General features: G+C 42.7%; 1 protein-coding gene across 1 annotated transcript in view; it reads left to right on the top strand.

The window, feature by feature from the left end:
- The window catches only part of LOC133155243 (Na(+)/H(+) exchange regulatory cofactor NHE-RF4-like), a 50950-nt gene that overhangs the window by 21825 nt on the left and 13016 nt on the right, over positions 1-16109 (top strand). The window contains 2 exon segments of the mRNA XM_061280405.1: positions 9550-9686; positions 9749-9956. Of these exon segments, the coding sequence (XP_061136389.1) occupies positions 9550-9686; positions 9749-9956 (345 nt within the window).

Raw genomic sequence — 16109 nt, 5'->3', positions numbered from 1 at the left:
TCGTGAACAATGTTACTGCCACGTGCGTTTGGAATCTGCCATATCAGCCCATCATGCACAAAACCTGCTGTAAAATACTTGTAGGCATCCAGACTCTTGTATGCCTTAATGTCCTTTCCAGTGTACGGAGATGGTGAATCGACGAGGTAATTATAAATATCTGGATATGAGAGTTCAGGCAGGTCGGCTGTTGCAAAATGCTCAGGCGATTTTAGCATGCTTCTCGGTAAAAGGTACGGATCCGTTGTGCCAACAAGGTTCAACTTCTCTCTGTAACGTTTCTTGGATTCTTCATCCAAATGCCCAACTTCGTTGGATGGCAAATCAGCCATAATTCGGATGAAATCTGTGAAAATGTAGCGCAGAAATCAAACAATCAAACGCGTACAAACACGTAGGAACGAGCTGACGAGTTGACCGCCAAGATGGTGGCATAACACAAAATCACATGATAAAACCACGTGACTGCAAAGCCTCTATTGGCCCAAATTTAAGACGATTTATTTGCATTGAAATGAGACTGAAAGAGTGGGGGTCGTCTTACATTCGGAGTCTAGACATTATACCCATTCACTTGTGCGCAGCGGTAAGTTAAAAGTTGCTGGTATCGACTGAGTATGTTGCTCTGATCGTGTGCGTCTTTGACACAAAGTGAGTATATACATCTCATTGTTACTACTGTCCACTGTTGTGCTGTTTATCCGATCGCGGTTTGTTCGTGTGCGTACCGTTGCCTCGCATCGTACACTCATGACTACAGCCGTTACGCAATGGCACGGTGACTAACGGTCGCCAGCAAATGTATTTTGTTGTCTCGATGACTTATGTTTGGTGTGTTGCCGAGAGTATTTCATTCATGGTTATTTAGTATAGCGGAACCATTACGCGCAGTTAGTTATGTAATGTGTGCCGTCTACTAGTGTTGTGTGATGTCAGAAGTTGAGCTTTGACTTACATGCTGTATTTCTGTCTCTTGCAGAACCACACAAACACACACACACATGCACACACACACACTCACGTGCACACACGCCCTTCATACAATAATCACATTCACACACCAAAAGACTCATGTACACTACACACCTGCTCTCACATCCTTACGACCAAACGTTTGCCTATACCCTTTTGCCAGTTTGCCTGTATGCCTCTATGAGCAACAGTGTCTGTTACTTTTTTGCCAATAATTCAGTAAAGCAATCAAAACTGAACCACGTCTTACCTCCTGTGTTCTGACCGACACCTGGGGGCAAAAATAGCATAACCATCCACGCCAACCCCGTATACCAGGGGTGGGCAAACTTTTTGACTTGTGGGACGAATTAGGTTCTACATTTTGACCGGGGGGCCGAACCAGGAGCAGATGGATGTAGTGTTTGTGTGAAGTAATATAAATGACATGTAAAGGTCATTGCACAAAAGGTTTTTACTTTTAGTAGATACTAAAGCATGGATATTAAAAAAAACTTTTTGAAAACAAATGCATTTATTAACAGCATTAAAAAAATATTTCACCAAAAAACTACTATCAGTGATTCTTATTAAATACGACACTGTTATGATGAATAACATTTTCCATCACTTAAGCGCCTGCAGGTCAGATTTATGAAATATGATTATCTAATGAGGTGAAATCACATCCAACGGCAAACATTCTGACCAAATACATCATCTTGAAGAATCAGTGAAAGAATACATGTAAATAAAGTAATAAATAAATCTATAGTATTGTTGGGTTCCCTTTTTTGCTAGTGCATCATAGTCTGGAGTAAAATTTGTTGTGGTAATTCTTAGGATAGAGCCGAGGTGTCGGTCCGTTAACCTAGATCTGTGACGGGCTTTGTTGACGTTCATGTGGCTGAACGTCTTCTCACACACGTAAGTCGAGCCAAATTGTCCACTCTTTTTTAACATTCGGCACTCAGTGTCCAGCTTTCTTTTCTTCGGGCCACTTATTTTAATGGAAGGATTCCAGGGGAAGGTTTGTGGGTGGCATTAGCGTAAAACTGTATCTGAAAACTCAGCGCACGAATTCCGAGAATATTGACGTCACAGCCTACACTCGAAATTCGGCACTATAGATGAAATTACTACTAGGGGTGTAACGATACATCGATACACATCGATTAATCGATATAATGCTCTACGATTTATTGGCATCGATGCTAAAAGTAAACATCGATTTATATCGCCGTGTTTGACCTCGGACATTAGACGCGACTTTATTTTGAAATCCGGTTCATTGTTGCTTGCTTCCTCTTTCCGGGAGCAGGGAGCAGTGCGCGGCGTTGCTGCACGTGAAAGGGGAGTCGACAACTAGTACGCGGCTCCTGGGCTGGTGCTATGGCTAGTGTCCAAAAAGACGAGGAAATTGGCTCCCCTTTAGGCTTCAAGTCATTCGTTTGGAAGCACTTTGGATTCCAAAGAAAAGATGGCTCAACGGACAAGACACGTGCAGTTTGTAAATCCTGCCATGCGGTGATCAAATATTCAGGGAGCACAAATCTCGCCGCACATTTAAAGAAAAAACACGACGTTCAAAGTTCAGTGTTAAAGTAATCAATTTGTATACTACAATACTCTTGTAATTTCCTGAATAAAGAGTTTGCAGTACCTTGTTGATTTTGCGTATGAATTGTTATAAATCAGGATATTGTTCTATATTTTTTATTAAAAAAATATATATATATCGATCGTAGAGCACTATATCGCGATATATCGTGAATGAATCGCAGCAGGCTTTAAGATATCGGCAAATATCGTATCGTAGTTCTTTATATCGATATTATATCGTATCGTGACAAAACCCGCGATTTACACCCCTAATTACTACGTACTACTGAGTACGCACACGCACTTGTGAGTGTGCACCGAGCTTTCTGACACGCCTCCCGGTAGTAAATGCCCGGGCGGGCGCTTCCCCATCTACTGGGGAAACATAGTAATTGCAGGGAAAATGACCCCCCCCAAAATTACCATTTTTTTCCGTGTATAGTGCGCAAAATTTAACTAATTTATTGTCCTAAAATCTGGGGTGCGCATTATACATGGGTACGAAAATTTTTTAATTTTTTTTTGTTTAATTTTTTTTTTTTTTTTTAAGTCCCAATGATCGTCACACACGCAGGGAGGCAATGGGTCCCATTTTTATAGTCTTTGGTATGGTCTTAACTAGGCTGGATGTAATTTTTTTTGTTGGCGTTGATTTCTCCGACTGCCCATAAACGCACCACCGCGCTCCGTGCGCGCACGGGAAAGAGGCGTGCGGACGTGAAAAAGGCGGCTCTGTATGGGAGAGACGTTGAAGAGGAATAAAAACACCCTTGGAAACCAAAACTTGCCCCTCGTCGTGACTCGGAGCCGCAACAAATGTTTCGGATTTGTGTAGGGTACATTGTGACGGACAGCAAACGAGCAGGTGATCGAGCAAGCGTCTGATACGAGAGCATTGCGGTCGCATGGTGCGTGTTTGAAGTGAACAGCAGAGAAGAAAGGAACAAGGCAAAGTGTTGTGAAATAAAATATTACCTGTAATACGGATTTAGGTAAAGAACTGAACTCTCGCTCTTTATATAGCTGACGTGTCTTGCGCATCCGTTCTGCGCATCTGTAATGGCGGCCTCCGTATGATATCCGGTTTGCGTGTGTGCGAGAGCGAGAGAGAGCGAGAGAGAGAGCGCGAGAGAGAACGCTCAACCGTAGCGCGCCGCCGACCGCCAAACTGCACCGCGCTGGTCGCATTATTGTGACAGAGCCGTCGCTGAAATTTAGAAGATATTTTTAAAGTCCTGATGTACTTTCTAAAATTTAAGTGGACCTCAGTGCGCACTGCGCAGGGAGCTTAATTTGGTGCGTGTTTGAAGTGAACAGCAGAGACCAAAGGAACAAGGCAAAGTGTTGTGAAATAAAATATTACCTGTAATACGCATTTTGTTATTTGCTGATTGAAACTGTTAATTAAACTGTGAATTGAAACTAATAGGAAGAAAACAACTCTCGCTCTTTATATAGCTGACGTGTCTTGCGCATCCGTTCTGTGCATTTTATTTCACAACACTTTGCCTTGTTCCTTTCGTCTCTGCTGTTCACTTCAAACACGCTCCATACGACCGCAATGCTCTGGTATCAGACAAGGCTTGCTCGATCACCTGCTCGTTTGCTGTTTGTCACAATGTACCCTACACAAATCCGAAACATTTGTTGCGGCTCCGAGTCACGACGAGGGGCAAGTTTTGGTTTCCAAGGGTGTTTTTATTCCTCTTCAACGTCTCTCTCTCCCATACAGAGCCGCCTTTTTCACGTCCGCACGCCCTTTTCACATGCGCGCACGGAGCGCGGTGGTGCGTTTAGGGGCAGTCGGAGAAATCGCCAACAAAAAAAATTACATCCAGCCTAGTTAAGACCATACCAAAGACTATAAAAATGGGACCCATTGCCTCCCTGCGTGTGTGACGATCATTGGGACTTAAATAAATAAATAAATAAATAAATAAAGAGCTGTAGCAGTTTGCATTATTTTATTGCAATGTTTTTCCTTATTCAGATTTCTTTCAAGACTACAGTTAGTTAAACTTCACTTTGATGACTTTATTGCAATTTTGTTGTTTTATCAGAGTAGATTGGTTTATTTAAATTTCAAAAACCAGAAGCTGTTCATTTACAAATGTGATTGTACTTTAGTTTACATATTTAAATGTTCAGATAAGATGTGGTAGACAGTTTTTGCATGATTTGAATGAGGCAAAATAACATGCTTTTTCTCTCGAATATATTGTTATAATCATTTATTTCAGATGTAATCATTTTCTGTATAAAAATTTAATTTGGTGTTCAAAAAGTCTTTTTTCAAACTTGAGTCTTGAAAAAGAGATGGTTGTCTTATAATCAGGGTCGTCGTATACGGTATATAAATACTAGTGGTGTAAATTGCGGATACGATATCATATCGATACAAAGAATCACGATACGATATTTGCCGATATCTTAAAGCCTGCTGTGATTCATTCACGATACATCACGATATAGTGCTCTACGATAGATTTTTTTTTTTTTTTAAATAAAAAATATAGAACAATATCCTGATTTATAACAATTCATACGCAAAATCAACAAGGTACTGCAAACTATTTAGGAAATTACAAGAGTATTGTAGTATACAAAGTGCTTATTTTAACACTGAACTTTGATGTTGTGTATTTTCTTTAAATGTGCGGCGAGATTTGTGGTCCCTGAATATTTGATGACCGCATGGCAGGATTTACAAACTGCACGTGTCTTGTCCGTTGAGCCATCTTTTCTTTGGAATCCAAAGTGCTTCCAAACGAATGACTTGAAGGCTAAAAGGGAGCAAATTTCCTCGTCTTTTTGGACACGAGCCATAGCACCAGCCCAGGAGCCCCGTACTAGTTGTCGACTCCCCTTTCACGTGCCTGCTCTGCTCACAACACAACACGCCGCGCACTGCTCCCGGAAAGAGGAAGCAAGCAACAATGAACTGGATTTCAAAATAAAGTCGCGTCTAATGTCCAAGGTCAAACACGGCGATATAAATCGCTGTTTACGTTTAGCATCGATGCCAATAAATTGTAGAGCATTATATCGTTTAATCGATGTGTATCGATGAATCATTACACCCCTAATAAATACTATAAACATACATAAAAACCACAAACCATCAAATCTGTGTGCGCTTGCGCATAGGGTGCGTGTGACACGTCAGTGCGGTATTGTGTAGAAGTGCTTGTAGTTAGTGCATGTTGTGTTACATGTTGCTCCTGCTTGCTACTCTGCCTTTAGCTACTGCCACCTCCTAGTTGGAGTAAAAAGAGGAGCCGAGTGCGTAAGCCTCCTGTCGGTACACAGCCTCTCCACTACCAAGACTCCTGCAGTGCCCCCACGAAGCCACACAGCACCCCGTCCAATCCACTCATATGCTGTCGGAGACCATTTATTATGGGAGCCTTCAATGCATGCACAGCGATAGAAGAGGCAAGGTTAATAGAACTTGCACACTGTGCTGAGGAACAGGGTGTGGAGATCCTGCGGGTCCAAGAACACAGGAGAGTGCATACTGATGACCGGCGTGATACTGTATCGCAGTCGAGAGATGCACGTTCATCACTACATCTACGTGGAAGAACGAGGCCCAGCAAACCAGTAACAGTCATAGTCGTGTACTAACCCACCAATGTGGCGCCATCTGACACGAGGCAAAAGTTCTTTGAGGACCTTGTAAGAGCGGTTCGTGACATCCCAGCCACAAGCTCCTGGCAATCCTTGGGGACTTCAATGCAAGGCTAGGACCTGAGGACGCACCCTTCCCCTACCATGACTCTACCAACTGCTGCAGCACCTACCTCATTGCCTTCCTCACAGAACACAAGCTACTGGCGGGAAATACCATCTTCCGGAAGAGAACAGGAAAGAGGTGGCCCTTCCGAGACCGACCTTCAGGAAGGCTACGGCAGCTAGACTACATACTAGTGAGGAAGAAGTGGAGGAACTCCATCATGAACGCTGAGCACTTTTAGTTCTGAGGGCTCGGACCACCGCATGGGTCCCTAAACAAGGTTCCAACATCCGGTATATGTAGTAACTGGAAAGCTTTCACAAATGACCCTGGCCTTCAAAGGAAGAGGACCAAGGAGGGACAGGTGGAGGGACACAGCCCGGAGGAGAGGGTGACAACATGGACCAGCTACTTCCAAAGGCTGCTGGGAGAAATAGCAGAAGCAGCTGAGGAAGAAAGAAATACCATCAGTTCTCCAAAACCTGAACATCAACGATGGTCCCTTCACACTCGGAGAGCTGGCCAGGGCAAAATCTATAGTAAGAGTGGGAAAAAGCACTGGTCCGAATGACATACCACCAGAGGTCCTGAGGAACTATGATCTCGACGACGACTTTCTGGAGTTCTGCAACCTTGCTCTGCTGCACAATCGGCTGCCTGATATATCGTCTCTATCAAATATGTAACCAACAAAATCCCGTACGAGGGAAGACCTAGGGTGAGCGACAAGAATGCTGTGAGGAGAATGAGACTAGCAGGACATTGCCGAAAACATCGAGAGCTGCTAGCCAGCTAACTGGTGCTATTCAAAGTCAAAGTCAAAGTCAGCTTTATTGTCAATCTCTCCACATGTCACAACACACAAAGAGACCGAAATTAAGTTTTTCTCTATCCCACGGTGACGAGACACATAACACGATAGACATACAAGTAGGCAACACAATATAAAAACAAGAAGGCAAAAATTCAAACAATCAATAGTAAGAGTGATGAATAAATAATAAATAAACAGATAACACAATAAATAAGAGGAGCAAAACGGACCCAGCAAGCATAGCGCAAAAGTAAAAAACATCATAAACAAAAAGGCACAAACAATAAATAATAAGAGTAATAATAAATAATAAATAAACAGATAACACAACAAATAAGAGCCAGTGTGCATACAGACAGTACAGACAGTAAAAGTACAGGACGCTACGCAGAACGGGGGAGCGAGTTCAGGATCCTAACAGCCTGGAGTATGAAGCTGTTTGAGAGTCTGGTGGTGCGGGAGCGCAGGCTTCTGTACCTCTTCCCAGAGGGCAGAAGCTCGAACAAAGAGTGAGCGGGGTGACTCGCATCACTCACAATCGTGGTCGCCTTGCGGGTGAGATGGGAGGTGTAAATGTCCTTCAAGGAGGGGAGCGAAGCACCAGCAATCTTACCAGCAGTGTTCACTATGCGCTGCAGGGCCTTCAAGTTGTAGTCAGTGCAGCCGCCACCCCAAACAGCAATACAGATGGAGAGGACGCTCTCAATGGTGCCGCGGTAAAATGCAGTCATGACGGCCGGAGGAGCGCTCGCTCGCCTGAGTTTCCGCAGGAAGTACAGGCGGCGCTGGGCTTTCTTTGCCAGTGATGCGTGTTGGTGGACCAGGAGAGATCCTCACTGATGTGCACCCCCAGGAACTTGGCGCTGCTCACCCTCTCCACCACAGCACCGTCGATGGTCAGCGGCAGGTGTTGGGTGTGACCCTTCCGGAAGTCCACAACAATCTCCTTGGTCTTGTCGACGTTCAGCAGGAGGTTGTTGTCCCTGCACCACGTGGTCAGAAGGTCAACCTCCAGCCTGTATTGAGTCTCGTCTCCCTTGGTGATGAGACCCACCAGAGTCGTGTCGGGAACCAATACATGGACATCGGTCAAGACGACGTCCCACACTAGCATACGTGGACATACTCAAGAGGGATGCAGGAGCCCTGAACACTAACAAACTGGCCAGATGTATGGAGAATCGGGATGACAGGAAGCAACGACGGAAGACTCGGGTGTGGACGACCTAGAGAGAGCCAAGTCAAGTTTATTTGTATAGCCCTAAATCACAAGCAGTCTCAAAGGGCTTTCACATAGACAGAAATTGACAATTATTCTCAAAGCATCCCCTGATCTTAAGCTCCCAAAGAGCGAGAGAGAGACAGACTGAGACCGAGAGAGACAGAGACCACGAGAGAGAGAGAGACATATCAAATCTGGATGCGACAATGGATATAAACAGTTTACATACTCCTGTTCAAACACTTGGGTTTTGGAAAGTAAAAAAAAAAAAAAAGGGAGACAATAATGAATTGAATGAATTTCCAAACCTTATCCACTATCAATTGGCCTCACTAATCCAGTATTTAGGGAATGGAGTAAAAGGCTGCATTTATGCTGTACAGCAGTGGTCCCCAACCACCGGGCCGCGGACCGGTAACCGTCTGTGGGTCACTTGGTACCGGGCCGCCAAGCCGCACAGAAAAAAAAAAAAAAATTATCGACGATCAATTAATTCAGGTCAAGACACTCGTCCCGGTCACGTGACATGTTTCCCCAGTCGAGCCCGCAAAGCTAATATGTGGTGACAGGCTAACTAACCAGGCAATGAAGCATTCAAAACTGCTTCAACACATGGAGACCAAGCATCCTGCAATAAAAGACAAACCTTAATCACTTCGGGTGTCATTGTCTCCGATTACGTCTAGATGGGACTGGGTCGTTTCTGAGAAACAAACTCACTGCTCCCACTAATTCAACGTAATGGTGAGTTTTATTTTTGTCATTTGTACTTGTTTTTATGTCAGTTGTATCATTTTATTTCCTCGTATTTATATATTTATTACAAATGTATTATTTATTTATTTATTTATTTATATAAATGTATTATTTATTTATATAAATGCCGGTCAGCGAAAATATTTCTGACATGTAACCGGTCCGTGGCGCAAAAAAGGTTGGGGACCACTGCTGTACAGAACAACTTGGCTACTGGCATAAGAGGTAAATCCCAAATACAATTGGATGTCTTCAAGTCAAAATTAGGCCTCTTCCAAATGTGGATAGAAAATCTGATTTGAATCTGATATTTAAAAAACACAGATCAAATATAGCTCATTGGTTACATAAACATGAAACATATGCAGTATTTATCAAAACTACAGCATTAAAATAGACAGCTCGGTGTAATCGGCTTTAATCAAGAGACCTGCAGTTAAATTACACTCAAGTTTAATGTGTCTGCAGTTCTAAAACGACACTGCGTACTGAGCATCGGAACTGGTGGTCCAGCAGAGAAAGCTGGAGTCAGAAGTGGGGACAGATTGGTCTGGATAAATGGTGTCAGGACATCCAATCTCACACACAACTTCATCAACAAATCGGTAAGAAATTCTTTTCTCTTGTTTACTGTATTATAAGTCCTTCAGTGTGTTTTGTTTCTCAGTTGAAGAAGAGTGCAGACTCTGTGACTGTGTTGGTTATTGATGGTGAAAGCGAGTCTTGCTACATCAGGAGGAAAATGCCCATCTTGCCTGTGCTGGCAGTCGACTATAATCTTCCATACTCAGCAAAGACAATGCATCTGGTTAAAGGACCTGATGGATATGGTTTCCTGCTGAGGCAAGAGAAGCTTCTCGATATACAACGAACAGGTAAGACATTCATGACGGGAATAACAGGAGTCATTTGAGAAAATTGAATAAAAATAGCCTCATCTCGGTATGTCCTTGGACAAAGAACAATTTGATCGTTACTCCTATCCAACCTACCTGACCCTGTGTGAAAATGTATTAGCCCAACTTATTAAATCGTGAATTTACTGTGGTTAATCCTATTTATCAATTAATTTTCTATGACCACACCCACGTCTGATTACCTATTCCATCAGGAACTCCCTTAAATACAACCTGTTTGAAAAACTTGCATCTGTCATAAGATTGCAAAAAGCTTCAACTAATTGACAAGATGCAAAAAAACCTCAAAAGAACAGATGAAATAGTACCTGGCATCAGTTAGTCTGGAAACGGTTACAGTCATTGCCAAGCTTTAGGACACCAACAAATCAAGGTGAGGGCCATTATTCATTTACTGAGAAAACATAGAACGGTAGGGAACTTTGTGAGGAGTTGCCAGCCTACAAAAATGAACCCAAGAGCAGAACGACGGCTCATTGAGGTCACAAATCACCCCAGGACAATGTCTAATGACCCACTGGCCTTCCTCGCTTCGCTTTTTATTTTATTTCTTTTAGCAAATTCACAACACTTTTGGGAGAACCATATCAACAGTCAAACATTGTGTGGAGTAGTAGTGTGATAGTCTGGGGCTGCTTTACTTCGACAGGCTTTGGATGACTTGCAGTGATTGATGAAACCATGAATTACCAGAAAATCCTGTTTGCCCCTCAGTTTGCGAACCTCACGCTAAAGCGCATTTGGTATCTGCATAATGACAGAAAAAAACAAAACAAAAACAAAAACATCAAGTGAATTTCTTTCAAATATATTTAGATACAGTGGAGCCTCGGTTTGCGAACGTCCCAGTTCTCGAACAAATCGGTATTCGAACAAAAATTCAAGAACTTTTTGCTTCGGATGTCGGACGAAATTTCGGTTGTCGAACCTCGCGAGATAGCCCTGAGGACACGCATGCCAACTGACTCCGTTCGTTATTGCATTCTCGTTACTCTGAGGATTGCATCAACTCTAATCATGACTCCAAAGGAAGCAAGTGGGAGCAGTAAAGCTGATCATGGCAAAAAGAGGAAAGTAGTGCACAAAACGGTTGAATTTAAAAAAGAATTAATCGCAAAATATGAGTCCGGTGTGCGTCAGAGTTAGCGCGGGAGTTTTGCATGACAAAATCAACAATAAGCTCGATCCACACAAACTTTGATACAGTACGTATACTTTATCTTTCATTAGAATTTCTGCAGGGTTTTTTTTTTTTTTAAATTTAAGAAAGAAAATGTTTTTGCTGTTTTTGCTGTACACGAACTTTGATACAGTACGTATACTGTACGTTATCTTTCATTAGAATTTCTGCATTTTTTTTGGTTTTTGTTTGTTGAAATGAAGAAAACGTCTTTGCTGTTGTCTTTCATTGGTAAAAATAAAAAATAAAGGTTTTGATGTGCTTTTTTTCCCCCCTCACAATTTAAAAAGATATATTTTACTCTTAGAGTGAAACACACAAGCGAGTTGCTACAGATACGGCAATACATTCCCCAGCCTAGCCTACTCTATTACCGTATTTTCCGCCCTATAAGGCGCACCGGGGTATAAGGCGCACCTTCAATGAACGGCCCATTTTAAAACTTTGTCCATATATAAGGCGCACCGGCCTATAAGGCGCATAAAATAGAAGCTTTACTGCAACAAACTGAGGTTGACTAGGGTTGCGGTCTGCACCCACTAGCCAATAACCAACGAGCCCTCTGTAAACAATCGCGTTTCTCAAACAATCTCCTATAAAACGATTGGAACTGACTAAAGTTCAATCTAACGCATTGGTACTACTTACCTATGTTTCCCTTCCATATCGATCCGTAGATTTACTCGAAACATTAACAGCGCGGCCTATTTTGACATGAAATAGCCTCGCGCGTATAGCAGCTATCGTTATAGCATTAGCCATCCGCGATTTCCTATGAGCCTCAGCTCGCAATCTCCCATGAGCCTCAGCAAAGTGTAAACAATCGCGTCTCTCAAACGAGCTCCTATAAAATGATCAGAACTGACTAAAGTTCGATCTAACGCATTGGTACTACTTACCTATGTTTCCCTTCCATATCGATCCGTAGAATTACTCGAAACATTAACAGAGCAGCCTATTTTGACATGAAATAGCCTCGCGCGTATAGCAGCTATCGTTATAGCATTAGCCATCCGCAATTTCCTAAGAGCCTCAGCTCGCAATCTCCCATGAGCCTCAGCAAAGTGTAAACAATCGCGTCTCTCAAACGAGTGCCTATAAAATGATCAGAACTGACCAAAGTTCGATCTAACGCGTTGGTACTACTTACCTATGATTCCCTTCCATATCAATCCGTAGAATTACTCGAAACATGAACAGAGCAGCCTATTTTGACATGAAATAGCCTCGCGCGTATAGCAGCTATCGTTATAGCATTAGCCATCCGCAAAAACCAATGACCCTCAGCTTGCAATCTCCCATGAGCCTCAGCAAAGTGTAAACAAACAATCGCGTCTCTCAAACGAGCTCCTATAAAATGATCAGAACTGACCAAAGTTCGATCTAACACATTGGTACTACTTACCTACGATTCCCTCCCATATCAATCCGTAGAATTACTCGAAACATGAACAGAGCAGCCTATTTTGACATGAAATAGCCTCGCGCATATAGCAGCTATCGTTATAGCATTAGCCATCCGCAAAAAACAATGACCCTCAGCTGGCAATCTCCCATGAGCCTCAGCAAAGTGTAAACAAACAATCGCGTCTCTCAAACGAGCTCCTATAAAATGATCAGAACTGACTAAAGTTCGATCTAACGCATTGGTACTACTTACCTATGTTTCCCTTCCATATCGATCCGTAGATTTACTCGAAACATGAACAGAGCGGCCTATTTTGACATGAAATAGCCTCGCGCGTATAGCAGCTATCGTTATAGCATTAGCCATCCGCAATTTCCTATGAGCCTCAGCTCGCAATCTCCCATGAGCGTCAGCAAAGTGTAAACAATCGCGTCTCTCAAACGAGCTCCTATAAAATGATCAGAACTGACTAAAGTTCGATCTAACGCATTGGCACAACTTACCTATGTTTCCCTTCCATATCGATCCGTAGATTTACTCGAAACATGAACAGAGCGGCCTATTTTGACATGAAATAGCCTCGCGCGTATAGCAGCTATCGTTATAGCATTAGCCATCCGCAATTTCCTATGAGCCTCAACTCGCAATCTCCCATGAGCGTCAGCAAAGTGTAAACAATCGCGTCTCTCAAACGAGCTCCTATAAAATGATCAGAACTGACTAAAGTTCGATCTAACGCATTGGTACTACTTACCTATGTTTCCCTTCCATATCGATCCGTAGATTTACTCGAAACATTAACAGAGCAGCCTATTTTTACATGAAATAGCCTTGCGCGTATAGCAGCTATCGTTATAGCATTAGCCATCCGCAAAAAAACATGACCCTCAGCTCGCAATCTCCCATGAGCCTCAGCAAAGTGTAAACAATCGCGTCTCTCAAACGATCTCCTATAAAATGATCAGAACTGACTAAAGTTCGATCTAACGCATTGGTACTACTTACCTATGTTTTCCTTCCATATCGATCCGTAGATTTACTGGAAACATTAACGGAGCAGCCTATTTTGAAATGAAATAGCCTCGCGGGTACAACAGCTATTCGGTGACGCCCCCTGACTACAGTTACCGTAATGCTGGGAAGCGATGCGACCTTGTAATTTACTAGTCGTACTAAAACGTACTAAAACATTTTGGCAGAGCACTGTGTACAACCAGTATGGATCAACAAATTCATCACTTGATCCATATATAAGGCGCACTGTTGACTTTTGATAAAAATTTAGGTTTTTAGGTGGGCCTTATAGGGCGGAAAATACGGTAGTTCAGTTTATTATTTATATTATTTATTTATACATTACTTACTCACCTATTTATGCAGTATATGGTGTAAAATAATGAAAAAATGCTTTTAAAAAGCATTTTGTTTGGCTTGGAATGGATAAAAATGTTTTTCCATTATTTGTAATGGGAAAACATGATTCGGAATTCGAACGATTCACTTCTCGAACAGCCTTCACGAACGGATTGTGGTCAAAAACCGAGGCTTCACTGTATCTCCAAAGATATAGAAAGATTTATTGCCAGTAATAGAAAATTCTTGATTTCAGCTGTTATCACCCAACAAGTTTTAGGGCCATGAGGGTTTGATTTGTTTTCTCCCTTAATAATAAAACATAATTTAAAATAGCATTTTATAAATAGCATCAGTTTGTTTACTTGTATTGTTTTTGACTCATATTTAAGTTTGTTTGATCATAGGAAATATTCATGTGTGAAAAATTTTATTTTACATCATTACTAAATACATCATACATTAGGGTGAGAAGTTCGGTCATCCGGGAGGGACTCGGAGTAGAGTCGCTACTCCTCCACGTTAAGAGGAGCCAGATGAGGTGGCTCGGGCATCTCATCAGGATGCCTCCTGGACGCCTCCCTGGGGAGGTGTTCCGGGCATGTCCCACCGGTAGGATACCCCGGGGACGACCCAGGACGCGCTGGAGAAACTATGCCTCTCAGCTGGCCTGGGAACGCCTTGGGATCCCCCGGGATGAGCTAGATGAAGTGGCTGGGGAGAGGGTAGTCTGGGAGTCCCTACTGAAGCTGCTGCCCCCGCGACCCAGTGGGGCGTGCAATATTATTCGGCCCCTTTACTTTCAGTGCAGCAAACTCACTCCAGAAGTTCAGTGAAAATCTTTGAATGATCCAATGTTGTCCTAAATAAATAGAATGCCCCTGTGTCTAATCAAGTCTCTGTATAAATGCACCTGCTCTTTGATAGTCTCAGGGTTCTGTTTAAAGCGCAGAGAGAACCATGAAGACAAAGGAACACACCAGGCAGGTCCGAGATACTGTTGTGGAGAAGTTTAAAGCCGGATTTGGATAAAAAAAAAAAAAAGATTTCCCAAGCTTTAAACATCTCAAGGAGCACTGTGCAAGCAATTATATTGAAATGGAAGGAGTATCAGAGCACTGCAAATTTACCAAGACCCGGCCGTCCCTCCAAACTTTCATCTCAAACAAGGAGAAGACTGATCAGAGATGCAGCCAAGAGGCCCATGATCACTCTGGATGAACTGCAGATAACTACAGCTGAGGTGGGAGAGTCTGTCCATAGGACAACAATCAGTCGTGCACTGCACAAATCTGGCCTTTATGGTAGAGTGGCAAGAAGAAAGCCATTTCTCAAAGATATCCATAAAAAGTCTCGTTTAAAGTTTGCCTCAAGCCACCTGGGAGACACACCAAACATGTGGACGAAGGTGCTCTGGTCAGATGAAACCAAAATCGAACTTTTTGGCCACAATGCAAAACGATATGTTTGGCGTAAAAGCAACACAGCTCATCACCCTGAATACACCATCCCCACTGTCAAACATGGTGGTGGCAGCATCATGGTTTGGGCCTGCTTTTCTTCAGCAGGGAAGATGGCTAAAATTGATGGGAAGATGGATGGAGCCAAATACAGGACCATTCTGGAAGAAAACTGAAGACTGCTGTTCACAAACGCTCTCCATCCAACCTCACTGAGCTCGAGCTGTTTTGCAAGGAAGAATGGGCAAGAATTCCAGTCTCTCGATGTGCAAAACTGATAGAAACATACCCCAAGCGACTTGCAGCTGTAATTGCAGCAAAAGGTGGTGCTACAAAGTATTAGCGCAAGGGGGCCGAATAATATTGCACGCCCCACTTTTCAGTTTTTTATTTGTTAAAAAAGTTTAAATTATCCAATAAATTTTGTTCCACTTCTCGATTGTGTCCCACTTGTTGTTGATTCTTGACAAAAAATTAAACTTTTATATCTTTATGTTTGAAGCCTGAAATGTCGCGAAATGTTGAAAGGTTCAAGGGGGCCGAATACTTTCGCAAGGCACTGTTTATCCATGGTCTCATGTTATTGAAGCCCATTTGGTGGTGGGGTTGGTAAATAGCTGTGCAACAGTTGTGGATTTTCATTGCTATCTGAAATAATAGCTGTTCAGTCAAAACAATGTTTACTCCAATCTTTCACAATGAAACCATTT

Source organism: Syngnathus typhle, linkage group LG6 (assembly GCF_033458585.1).
Source record: "Syngnathus typhle isolate RoL2023-S1 ecotype Sweden linkage group LG6, RoL_Styp_1.0, whole genome shotgun sequence".
Lineage (NCBI taxonomy): Eukaryota > Metazoa > Chordata > Actinopteri > Syngnathiformes > Syngnathidae > Syngnathus > Syngnathus typhle.
Note: the sequence above shows the minus strand (reverse complement) of the source record. Positions and strands in the feature narration are given on the sequence as shown.